The sequence below is a fragment of the Felis catus genome, chromosome A3 (genome assembly GCF_018350175.1).
Source record: "Felis catus isolate Fca126 chromosome A3, F.catus_Fca126_mat1.0, whole genome shotgun sequence".
NCBI classification, from domain to species: domain Eukaryota; kingdom Metazoa; phylum Chordata; class Mammalia; order Carnivora; family Felidae; genus Felis; species Felis catus.
The window spans coordinates 7,985,619-7,998,339 of NC_058370.1; the positions used below are offsets into that span (position 1 = coordinate 7,985,619).

Consider the following 12,721-nt stretch of genomic DNA (forward strand, 5'->3'; position numbering starts at 1 on the left):
TAAATAATCTCGACAAGTTTTCAGATTCAATGAACTCAATCAAGTTTACCTACTTCTGAACAGGTTTCTAGAAAGTTACAACAATCAAGTTTTACCTTATGGTAACACCTAAAATATGCAGCACGTTCATCAGAAAATTTCTCCAGTCTTTTTGGACCTTTGCTTGAAGCTTTCTTGAATACTAGCCAGCATCGCTGATATATCTGGAAGGAAATACAAAGACAGAGTTCAGCATCAGTGACTCAGATATCACTTACATTTGCATTTAAATGTTTTCTCTTTGATGTTTTCACCTGTAAAGTATTCATAAGCCGTAAGTGTGATGCTACTTTGGGAAAATAAAAATTTTAAACCCGAAATTGTTTCCACAACAGGTGTATTATGTCATTCATTTACTGGAATCAAATGAAAATGAGTATCTGAAAGCAAATTTCTTAACATTTCAATAACAGCATCAGTAGAAACATTTCAGGAAAAGTCCCAGAGATAAAAATCTCAAATCAGCGCAAATAGCATAGGTATTCATGGCACGTGCTCTCATTTCAAATGCAATTAAATATGGAACTCATAGGCCCAATATATGCTGAAGGTTTCACTGACAGTCCAACAGAAAGCCCTTATATGTCATATGACAATCCTCACAACTGATGGTCAGGAGTGGGCCGGACACTGGACTAACTAATATATGACTGAGTAACACCAACCAGATTCTCCCTCAGAAAATCCAACCCAGAGGCTCAAAGATTACTCAGACGGAAGAGCAGTCTGAGTTAAGAGGTCAATACTCATAGGTTACAAACTGAGGTTGGTGCCATGTTGGATCATGTGCCTAATAGGTAGGCAGTGGAACCTGGTCCAGAGAACTAGGTGATTTCTACTCCAGGCAGAAGACACATTTTAGTTCTCTGTCATCTTTCTGCTGCTGACTTTGTGATCTAGCCCTTCCCTTGATTTTCTTAGAAATCATCTTCCCCACCGTCAACAGCACTCTTAATTGACAGAGGCGGAATGGAGTTCTGGTTCTAGCAACCAAAGCTTCCCTGATTAAAATAACCAGTATATACTAAACGAGACACCAAAATATTAGTCATGCCAGAGAGAGGAAAGTGCAAAGAGCTAATGAGTATACGAACAACAACGTTCTCCAAAAGCAAAATAAAATGAGATGTTTTAACCTAAAAATTAATAAGGATTCATATTCATCGTAATATTCACTGATGGAAGAGATCTGAGTGGCACTCTTCTACTCTGCTGGTGACCTCTAAAGGCAATTTGACAACAGATATAAAGAACCTGAAGAGAGTAAGAATCTATCCTAACGAAAGAGCCCAAATGCAGGCCAACACTGAAGGAGGAATTCTGCATTCAAGGGCAGACAGGTGGGTAACTATTCAATCACAGTTATCTCCCTGATCCTTAAATCATCTTCTAAGTATGTACCATATTTAGGTGGTTTTGTATAGTCAACCCATAAATGAATTTTATGCACTATGAAGTTTAAGAACCTTGGAGCTAGTAAGAAGAAAAAAAGTCCACATAAAACATTTGGTCATTCAAACCATACTCCATTGAAAATGCCTTCTACTATTTTATTAGTAACTGGCAGATGGATGAAGAATTCAGGTTTGCTACTATTTATCCTCAGTGCTGAAGATTCCATTTCTCTCTGCTCACTGGGTGAACTAAACATTCATTAATCATTTTGTTTGGTATGGTAAAAAGAAAATGAAATCCACTCCACTTTGAAGTTTTACTCTGAACAGAGGGTTAAGATGTGTGCCTCAGCCTGCTGAATGTATAATATAATCCTAGCATTATTATTGATAATAACAATAAATAGAAACCATTAACTCCTCAACAATAATGAAAGGCAAGGTTAATTATAGTACTTCTAATACATATAATAAGTATGGAGTACCTAATATTATATAAGATATAATATCGAGGTATGCATCTTTAAGATAACATAGTCATTATATTTAAAATGTCATAATATGAATAATACACATAATACATATAATACACTATGTGCCACCAATAATGTGTATGTTATCTATCTATAAGGATAACATAGGTATTTCATTTGAAACAAATTTCAGAAGGAATTTCCAATGACATGAGAAAGTGCATAAAAGTGGGGTTTTTTGGCTTGTTTTTGTTGTGTTTAATAAAAATTAATATTGCAAATTAAATGAAAGAGAACTGTTATTTCCTAAATATCCAGAGGTATCAGTAAAATAGTGCAATTAAAATCAGTTATTGGCTTTCATCTTGCACAGTCACTGAACTTATCAAGAGGTGTAAAAACATGGAGACAGAAGTGGAAAAGCAATTTAGTGGAGAAAGGTACACTTTCAAACAAATGGCACTGGAATAATTGAACATCCATAGGAATAAAAAAAAAGTACACACACACACACACACACACACACACACAAACACCTTAACCTAAAACAATCACCTTAAACAAAAATAAACTCAAGTGGACTTAAATATAAAACAAAACTATAAAACTTTAGGGGAAAAAAGTGTTTGGGATCATCATCTGGACAAAGAATTCTTAGACTGCATACCAAAAGCACAATCCATAAAAGAAAAGCTTGCCAATTTGTGCTTCCTCAAAACTTAAAATTTTTGCTCTGTGAAAAACTGTTAAGAGGATGAAAAGACAAGTTACAGAATGGGAGGAAATATTTGCAAACTGCATATCTGACAAAGGATTAGTATCTAGATATATAAAGAACTCTTAAAATTCAATAGTAAAGAATCAAACAATCCAATTACAAAACAGAAGTTAAAAAAAAATGTTTATAAACATACATTTCACCAATAAGGAAGCACAGATGATGAAGAAGCACATGAAAAAATGTTCAATATCATTAGTCATCAGGTAAATGTAAATTAAAACCACAGTGAAGTATCACTACACATCTCTCAGATTGGCTGAAATTAAAAAAAAATGATAATACCACCAACCAAATGCTGAAAAGGATATAGAGAAATTAGGTGTCTCATACTTTCCTGGTGAGAATGTAGAATGATACAGGAACTTTGAAACACAGCTGGGCAGTTTCTTTAAAAACTAAACAAGCAACATGACCCACCGTTGCTTTCTTAAGAATCCATCCCAGGGAAATGCAAACATCCCCGCCCTGCCCCCTCCCCCCCCCCGCGCACACACACACACACACACACAATTTGAACATAAATGTTCATAGTAGCTTGATCTGTATCAGAACAAAACTGGAAGCACCCATATATTCTTCAACGTGCTAATGTGGTACATCCATATCATGGAGCACTTCTTAGCTATAAAAACAATTTAACTAGCAATGTTGCAACAATTTGAATGAGTCTTCAGATAATGATGCTGAGCAGGTCGGGGCGGGGGGGCGGAGGGGAGTGAAATCCAAAAGGTTACGTACTGTCGGACCGCATTTATAGCATTTTTTAATGACAAAATGACAGAAATGGAAAACAGATCCATGATTGTCAGGGGCTGGGGACAGGAAGTAGCTTTGTCGACAAAAGGGGAACATAAGGGATCCCTGCAGCAATGGTATTGTCCTGCATCTTGACTGTGTTAATGTCAATATCTTGGCTATGATGTTGCACGATAGCTTTGAAGATGTTATCAATCAGTAAAATTGGGGAAAAGGTACAGGATCTTTGCGTAGTATTTCTTACAACTGGACGCAAATCTATAATTATCTCAAAATGAAACACTTAAAATTTTTTCAATGGAAAAATGTAGAGATATTTATGCAAAATCTTAAAATGACAACCTAATCTAATAGCATTTATCTACACTTGCCAGTTTTCTTTCTGTTGCTATCTGACCACAGTCTAATCAATGGACTAAGGAACTTTAAGAAGCCAAGTTGTAAGAGCCATTGATTGGTAAGAGTTCAAAGACAAAATCCTTTTCAGGGTAAAGACCCCCACCATGAAAATTAACATTTTCAGTAGTGTGGTTGACACACAGAAGTCTTACCAACATCTCACTCATGTCTGAAGAATGGATGAGACAAGTGTCTCCCTTAAAATTTGGCCACCACCAGAAGACTGCAACTACAGTGGGGATAAATGTCACTCTGTCCAAATATAGGGTGTGGAAAATAGGCTGTTATTCTCCTATTGGCAACCCCTTTCTTTTGTACGTACCTCTGAAGATGTTTTAGAAATTGAGCGTGCCTTAGGTATGCAAGAAATACGTCCACTGTATCAAAACTGTTTTCACCAAGAAAGATACGTAAATACATTTCCTAATTATGCCTCAACTTTCAGACTCGCTCTTGAATGACTCCACTCCTAAGATTTTTTTCAGACTTGATCATCTTCTTCACAACTGTACCAGTAGTTTCCTGGCTTATGTCCAGAGGTTGTTGAATGGAAGCTAAAGACTCCTCAATTTCAGCATGCCGAAATCCCTCAGGGGATTTCTGTTTTTTCATTTTTTGTGTTTCTTCTGTTTTGTTAAGAAGTAAGGACAACGTCACGAATAACTGCAAAAATACTATTCTCTAAATTCACACGCAACTATTGGCTGGGGCGTTGCCATTGGGATAGATTGCATCACGGTTCATCGGGAGAGAAGGAAAATCTGAAGTTGCTTTATGAAAAGGAGGGTCGGGATGTTTGCGACACGCAAGCACATGGTACAAAACGAATGCAAAAGTTGAGAATAACCGTGCAATCAAGGCCATTTGCTGATCCGCTCTCCATCACACACCAGTGATTCTCAGAGCTGGTCCAGCATCACTCAAGATAATTGTTAATTATGTAGATTCCTAGACATTAGCCAAGGTCTACTGACTCAGAACCTCCTGGGGTGGGGCTAGACAAATTTGCTCTTTAACATGTTCCCCAGGCATTTTATTTGCAATTTGCAAACCAAGGCCATAAATATTCATAAAGGCTCAGACAACACAATGCTTCCCACTTGGGATTGCCAACCAAGAGCTCTCCAACAAATGCTCTGCGATGAGGGCCTCGGAGATGTGTACTTTCCCACAAGTGGCGCTGAGGCCTTTGAAGTGGCCTCAGACAGTGGAGTGAGATGCTGTCTGGAGGAGAAGAGAGACACAGAAGCAGAAACAATTCTGTTAAGCTTTGGTGAACTCTCAACTTCACCGCCAAACACTCAGTCCTAAGAGCCCTGGAAAAGCCCCTGGTACCTGAGGATTGAAAACTTACCCTGAATGGGGTGCCTGGGTGGCTCAGTCGGTTAAGCGTCCAACTTTGGCTCAGGTCACAGTCTCACGGTTCACGGGGTGGGACAACGCACTGTCCTCTCTCTCCCTCTTTCTCTGCCCCTTCCTTGCTTGTGCTCTCTCGCTCTTGCTCTCACTCTCTCTTTCTCAAAATAAAGTAATAAACTTAAAAAAAATTTTAAAACCTTACCCTAAATATCTCAGCATTGTTTAAAGGGAATGGAATAGGCCTCACCGCACGTGGTAACGTGTGACTAGTTGGAGTAACACACAGACATTGTGAAAAAGATGACAATTTGAGAACAACCCCACGCAGGTTTCGTTTTTCCGTAAAATTAATTCATTCAACCATCTCCTTCATATTTTATATAACACATCTACTTACCATCTGTGGTACTTTTTTTACTTAACATTTTTCTTTCAACCAGTTTTTAACTAAATCTTTTTTATTTAAAAGAGGAAACTTTTATCCCAACAACAATAGCTACGTGTAGTTCTCACTACCCATAAAGAACAGATAATCCTAATGATAAACACACTGTTAGAAAACCGGATGACGGAGTAAGTTCCATGGTGAAGTATCTTGCCTCCTATGCATCAAGGATTCATAATCTCAGCACTAGTGACATTTTAGGCAAGGTGATATTTTTTTTAAGTTTATTTATTTACTTTGGGAGAGAGAGAGAGAGACAGCGCGAGTGGGGGAGGGGCAGAGAGAGAGAGAGGGAGACAGAGGATCCCAAGCAGGCTCTGCACTGCCAGCGTGGAGTCTGACGCAGGACTCGAACCCACAAAACCGTGAGATGGTGACCTGAGCCAAGACCAAGTGTCGGACGCTTAACCGACTGAGTCACCCAAGCGCCCCGGCAAGGTGACTTTTTATAGTGGGCTGGGGGTGGGGAATCCTGCACACTTAGGATGTGGCTGTTTAGCAGCATCTCTGGCCTCTGTCAAACTCCCCCCATCCAGTTGGCAACCAAAATTATCTCCAGGAATTTCCAAATGTCCCCTGGGGAGCAAAGTCAGATCCACTCCTACAGACGAATGTGCGCTGATCTATGATTGCACTCTTGAAACATATGAGGCTTTGTGAGTATCTTCCAAGTCCCGGATTTGGACCAGTTAATCCGCACAAGCCACTGCTGAACCTAAAAACATAAGTACATCACACAGTTCTGACAACCTGGGTGGATAGACACGAGATTTAGCAGTTATGTGACAATTTCCTCAGTGTGCACTTGCTAGCTGTTGGTGGTGGTTTTAGGACACCTCATTTTCAGCCTTAATTGTCACCAGCCCATATATGATTTGTTCTATTTTTTCCCCATTGTCTTTCCTTTCTTTAAAACTGGATATCTTTGATAATTGCTAAGCCCTGGTTTCAAATCTCTGACCCTTTTACCAGTTTCTTCCCCTAACAAAGAACAGTCTGGCAAATTCACCGAGATTTCCAGTGCCAAAAAGCAGCTGAAACAATTAAGAATTTGAGTTCCGAATTCTTTTTTTTTTTTAATTTTTTTTAACGTTTATTTATTTTTGAGACAGGGAGAGACAGCATGAACGGGGGAGGGTCAGAGAGAGAGGGAGACACAGAATCTGAAACAGGCTCCAGGCTCTGAGCTGTCAGCACAGAGCCTGATGTGGGGCTCGAACTCACGGATCGCGAGATCATGACCTGAGCCAAAGTCGGAGGCCTAACCGACTGAGCCACCCAGGCGCCCCGAGTTCCTAATTCTATTAGCAGTCCAACACAATGAGTTGAACAACAGCGTCACAAATTAAACTTCTGGAGGATGCATGGACAGTTATAAAGGTAAGAGAAAGCAAATCTTGGTCACAACAGTTCTGTGAAATGGAAATTATATACTGCCTCTGTGTCTACTCAAGAAGCAGCAGAAGGCCTAAGATGTGACCATTTAGGTCTCTGTGGTCTATTCCAAGCGTTAACAAACTTTTTCTGTAAAGGGCCAGGGAGAGTAAATATTTTAGTCTTTGATGATCACAGGTATTTGTTGGAGCTACCGAACTCTGTAATTATAGCATCAAAGTAGCCATAGGATACGTATAAGTGAATGGTGTGGATGTCTTCCAATAAAACTTTCTTTAAAAAGTCAGGAAGCAGGCCAGGCTGCAGTTTGCCAACCTCCATATTTCTCAACTGTTTAAGCTCATGTTACTTTTTGATGAACATTAAAATCTGTTTGACATGTCCCTGTTGAGTGAAAGAGAGGAGGGAATATACCCCAGGCGAGAATCTCTACATAATCCACATCTCCCCATCGGCCCAAATTTTACTTCCATAAAATTATGTTACAATGTTGACCTGATGCTTTTTCTACACCCTCCACCACACTTCGTGTCCTGTCCACTGTCCAAGATTCGCTACTCTACGATGAATTCGGATGCTGTCCTGAAGAGAGCTCTCACGTGCACAGACACAGTGTCCCATCTCTAGCCTTGGCATATAGTTAGCTTTTGCCAATTATCTTTTCCTATGATGTCAAGGAACGCTTTGGGAAGAAAAGGTCGGTTTTCCATCTTGTCAACACCCCCTTTCTGTAATCCTGTCGACTCTTCTCAAGCCCCACTCTTTACTCTCCAAGCCACATGCCAGCCTTCCTGATACCCGTAACTACGTGGCTTGCACCAAGTGGAAAATAAACTCCAAGCAGCCAGGAAAAAAAAAAATCTACCCCCAGCCATACAATGCTAAATTAGCCTCACTTCTCACATACTAACCCAATTTTTCCCTACTCTCCAAAACAAATCCAATACTCTGCTCATCCAGGATGTCAATATTAACACCTCAGACCAGCTAAACTTCCCCCCCATGCGTTGCAGTGTGCCGACCCCTTTTTGTGTGTTCTTTCAACTAACTGTCCCCGACAGCCCTTAGGAAGCTATACCAGAAAAAAGCCAGGATTTCAACCTTGGCTTGCCCAGCTCTGGAGAACGAGCGCCTAACCACTCCCCCGGGCGTCTCCCAGAGAAGTTGGACTTCTGGAGAGGCACAAACTTATGCTGAGGGTCGAGCCGTCTGTAAGAAATTTACTTTCAAGCTTCTCACAATCTAAAAAGAGAAACTGAGTTGTAACCATATGTTCTTTCATCTGGATGATGACTTTATAGCTTAGCTATTTCACAGTGACATCTGCATTTGTGGTGTTAAGGTCCCCGGCACCAAAGGCTCATCTCCAGTGATAATTTTTCATGGACTGTGTTTGCAGCTGGAATCTTAACATCCTAGTCTAGGATGCGAAGGTCTCCTAGCAGTTTGTAAGAAGTGTTTGCTTTTAAAAGAATTCCACACGCTCTCTCCTTAAGTGTCTAAGTATTCGGCATCCTTGACTGAAGTTCAGAAATCCAAATGTGCAAAGTATTTCTAACTACATTAGAAGTATCTCAGTTTTTCTCGGCCTTCCCTGCCTTGCTAACCTCCAGCCTCTTGTTCTCACTTAGTTATGGCTGCAGTAAACGAACATGTTGGCTAAGTGGCTTCCCGCTGCCATGTGCAGTCGCCTACCTGGGGCTAACCAGTCACTTCTCCAGAAGCCCCCGGCCCTCCACTTTGGCCGATGACACATGGCCAGAGTAACCAGCTGCCCTCCTACAGTCTTGGGCTCCCCTTGGGCTTCGAGGTCAAGGAAATGCCACTGTCCAAGGACAGCTCGACAGTCACAGGAAGTGGTACCAGATAATGCAGTCTGGAGGTCGAGAGGAAGAGCCTTTAAATAAGACCAAACGGGGTGGGAATCAGCCAAGCAGACAATTCCCCTTCTGTCCTGTCTGCCAGCGTCTGCAAAATTCTTCCACCCCGAGAACTTTGACCTGGATGGTCTCCGAGACCCAGGAGGTTGCAACTTTCCAGTCCTACAAAGGGCCCTATCATTATGGGATTTCAGAAGGTGACAGACGAAGTGTATAAAAGGAGTTCTTTCGCATCTTTCATAACTTGTAGGCTGCTACCTACAAGATAGCTTACTAAAAATAATGAGCTGGTTCGGAATTATGTATTTTATAAAGGGAAAAACATTTTAATGAGTAAACAACCTGATTCCGTGCCTATCATTTACATACACCTTTGCTTGTAAGGAAAGAAATGCTAATTGGGAGAAGACTTCACGGTGGGTAGCAAGGTACATTTTAAATTCATGGCAAAGAGAAGTACCAGCAAGAACAGGATAATTAATCATAAAATAAAATTTGTACAAAGAGGATTAAAAATACTTAAAAAGCACCCACAGGCAATAAATTAGCTATGTCAATCCTTTGCTGATGGTGAGGTAAATTAGCACAGTCTTTCTAGAGGCAGAATTATGCCTACCCTTTGACCTGGAAACATTACTTCCAGGAACTTTCCCCCTAAGGGAATAATTAAGGAAATATGCCAACATAGGGGAAAAAGGTTCTTCCACATAAAAACTGAAACACTCTGAATGTTCCAGGGGACTGATTTAATTCATTATGGCGTATCTGTAAACTGGAAATTGCTATCATTAAAAATGATACTGTAACAGTACGTATACCATAGAAAATGCTATTAGTAAATTATTAAGCTTAAAAAGTAGGTTATTCCTGCTTTTTAATCTGTTTCTACTCCAGTACATATATATATTCACTCAACAGATAGGGCCCAGGGGCTCAAGCAAGAAGATTGTCGGCTATACTTGACCCTTCCCCACTATTTCTCATTCTCTCTCTCTCTCTCTCTCTCTCTCTCTCTCTCACACACACACACAAAATTATTGGGAAAAATGTCTGTTTTAATGGAAAACTGTGCATTCTACAACATACACACCACTAGGGTTATCTGCCTCTGATTCTGTGGGCGCTATTCTACATCTAAATTGTAGATAACTCATAGAAACGCAACATAATTCTAGTCCACGAAGAGGCATCTGTCCCGTTCAGAATAGGTTCAACCGACTTCCCTCCCCCACTGGCAACAACCCTGATCTCACGCTGCCAGATACAGAAATGTGTGGGGTCTTCCGGTTACCCTTTAAACTACTCATAATATTCTGCATTATTCCTTCATTTAACTAATGAGTTAGAGCAGAATTTGTAACACGTTCACTCCTCATCTGTATGACAGTCGTGATATTACCTGTTTTGGAAAGCCATCTTTGAACACAACCCAGCAACCCGAGCCCTGTGTACTTTCCTTCTAGCAAAGCCTGGAATGTCCTCAGTGCTCTGCTGGGGACCGCCACCCTAACCTAAGTCACCATCATCCGAGTTCTGAGATTCCCTGCTTCCATTTTGGCTGCACTTCATTCCGTTTCCTACACTGCTTCTGGGGGTGATCTTTAAAACCCTAACCTGACCACATCGATCCACTGTTTAAAGCATTCTGTGGCTGCCTGTTGCCTGTGGGTAAAAACCAAAGAAAGTCTTAAGACATTCCAGCACCTGCAAGACCCAGAGCCTCCCTACCGCGTTGGCCTTATTTTGAGGCTTTCTTCCTTTATACAACCTTCACTTGTCAATATGCAGATATGCATATTTTAGGAAGCACCGAACAAGTAATATGTGACTTAAATAAATTCTCATGGAATCGATATCCGCCACAAATGTTCTCGTCACCAAGGAACCCCTCCGGTTGTCAGTACAAAGCCAGCCGGTGTCGGGGGAACCAACACTGAGAGAGTTATGTGCCCCTTGACCTCCCCCTCCAATTCTTCTCTGTTCTCCAGATCTACCAGGTGGGAGGGAGATGAGGAGTGAGGAAGAGGAAGAGGAAGATGAACAAAAGAACTGTCTGAAGAAGCCATAAGCACTCCAAATAAATCATTTATGTGGCTTTTATTTATTTATTTATTTATTTATTTATTTATTTATTTATTTATTTATTTTATCAATGCATGCTAATACTTATCGGAACCACTAAAAGAAAACTGAAGGATAAGTTTTCCAAACCGGTCTTAAAAGCCGTAATGAAAAGAGAAAGTAAGACAACACAGAAAAGGAGATCAAAAGGAGTAATACGGATAAAATAAAAAGCAGAAGGTAAGATAATGGAAATAAACACAAATACAGCAACCGTATATTTACTTTTATTTTTAACTAACCTTTTAGGGAAAAAAGCCAAACTATTCTAAAGAAATGCTGTGGGCGCCTGGGTGGCTCAGTCGGCTAAGCGTCCGACCTCAGCTCAGATCACAATCCCGCGGTTTGTGGGTTCGAGCCCCAAGTCTGTGCTGTCGTGCAGAGCCAGAGAGACTCCTTCGGATCCTGTAGTCCCCTCTCTCCCTGCCCTTCCCTGTGCTCTCTCTCTCTCTCTCTCTCTCTCTCTCTCCTTCGCTCTCAAAAAATTAAATAAAATATTTTTTAAAACATCTTTTAAAAATGACAGAAAATCTTAGCTGCTGTATGGGCATCACTGGGTGCTGAAATCAATCATTAATTCATTGGACAAATATTTACTGGGCCCCTACCCCTGCCAGGCACTGACTGGGGGTTGCAGCTGTAAACAAATGGGAAAGGAACCACTGCCTTCACCGGGCTTACACATCATGGATAAGACAACGGGATACATGCACATGTACACATGCGTCTTACAGGACACCGATCACATGTCATAAGGAATTACACACCCAGAAAAGTGGACAGAAATGGCCAGTGGTGAGCATTTTCAGGGGAATAATCAGGGGAATTCTCAGAGAAACTGTCACCTGAACGAACACCTCGAAGGGGCTGGAGGAGAAGAGGGAGTGAACTGAGCAGATACGTTTTGCCCATTTCTCCAGGCCAAAGAAACAAGTGGGTGTCGAGCAGAGACACCCGCAGGCAGAAGGAAGAACAAGGGAGCCAGTGGAAGTCCAGACAATTCCGGGACGGTGGCGGTGAGAGTAGGTCGGACTGTATAGGTCCCGTGATCTTCTGGGAAAGACTTTGGCTTTGTCCCCTGAATGATGAGAAGTGGGACGGGAAGGGATATGACCTGAGGTACGGTGAACAGACTGCAGGGGTCTGAAGGCAGAAGCAGGGAAACCACTTGGGGGCTGTCACCCAGTAAGCCATGCAGAAGGGGGTGGGGACCGGGGCCAGGACGGAAGTGAGGAAGGCAGGAGAAGTGGTCAGAATCAGGTCTGGATCTATTTGGAAAGCAGAAACAGCGAGATTCACGGGCGGCACTGGGTGTGGGGACAGGAAGGCAAGAGTTGAGGACGATTCCAAGATTTTTAGTTTGAGCAAGTGGGAGTACGGAGCTCCCCCGACCGAGCTCAACAAGCCTGCAAGGCCACCAGGGTTTGTAGAGACGATGTGGAATTTGATGATGCGGTGAGTTTGTTATGCCTGTTCAACATCTAGGTTTATATAAACATTACATTATCAAACATAACGAATAGGAAGTTATGTATACATTGTAGATATGAGCCTTTATAGACAAGATTTTATTCTATTTTTAAATGAAAAATACCATCTTTCCCATAGGGCTGCTCTCAGAACTGAATAAATCAGTGCATTTATTTTTGAAAGAGAGAGCATTAGTGGGGGAGAGGGAC

The 12,721-nt window shown here is 41.3% G+C and overlaps 1 protein-coding gene across 4 annotated transcripts in view; it reads right to left on the reverse strand.

Moving 5' to 3' along the window:
- Positions 1–12,721, reverse strand: part of DOK5 (docking protein 5) — a 153,115-nt gene that overhangs the window by 80,379 nt on the left and 60,015 nt on the right. For all 4 annotated transcript variants that reach the window (XM_045053473.1, XM_006929650.4, XM_045053472.1 and 1 more), the window contains one exon: positions 96–203. Coding sequence is in view for 2 of the 4 variants with exons in the window: in XM_006929650.4 (XP_006929712.3) it covers positions 96–203 (108 nt within the window). In the remaining 2 variants the exon portion in view is untranslated. The remainder of the gene's footprint in view (positions 1–95; positions 204–12,721) is intronic.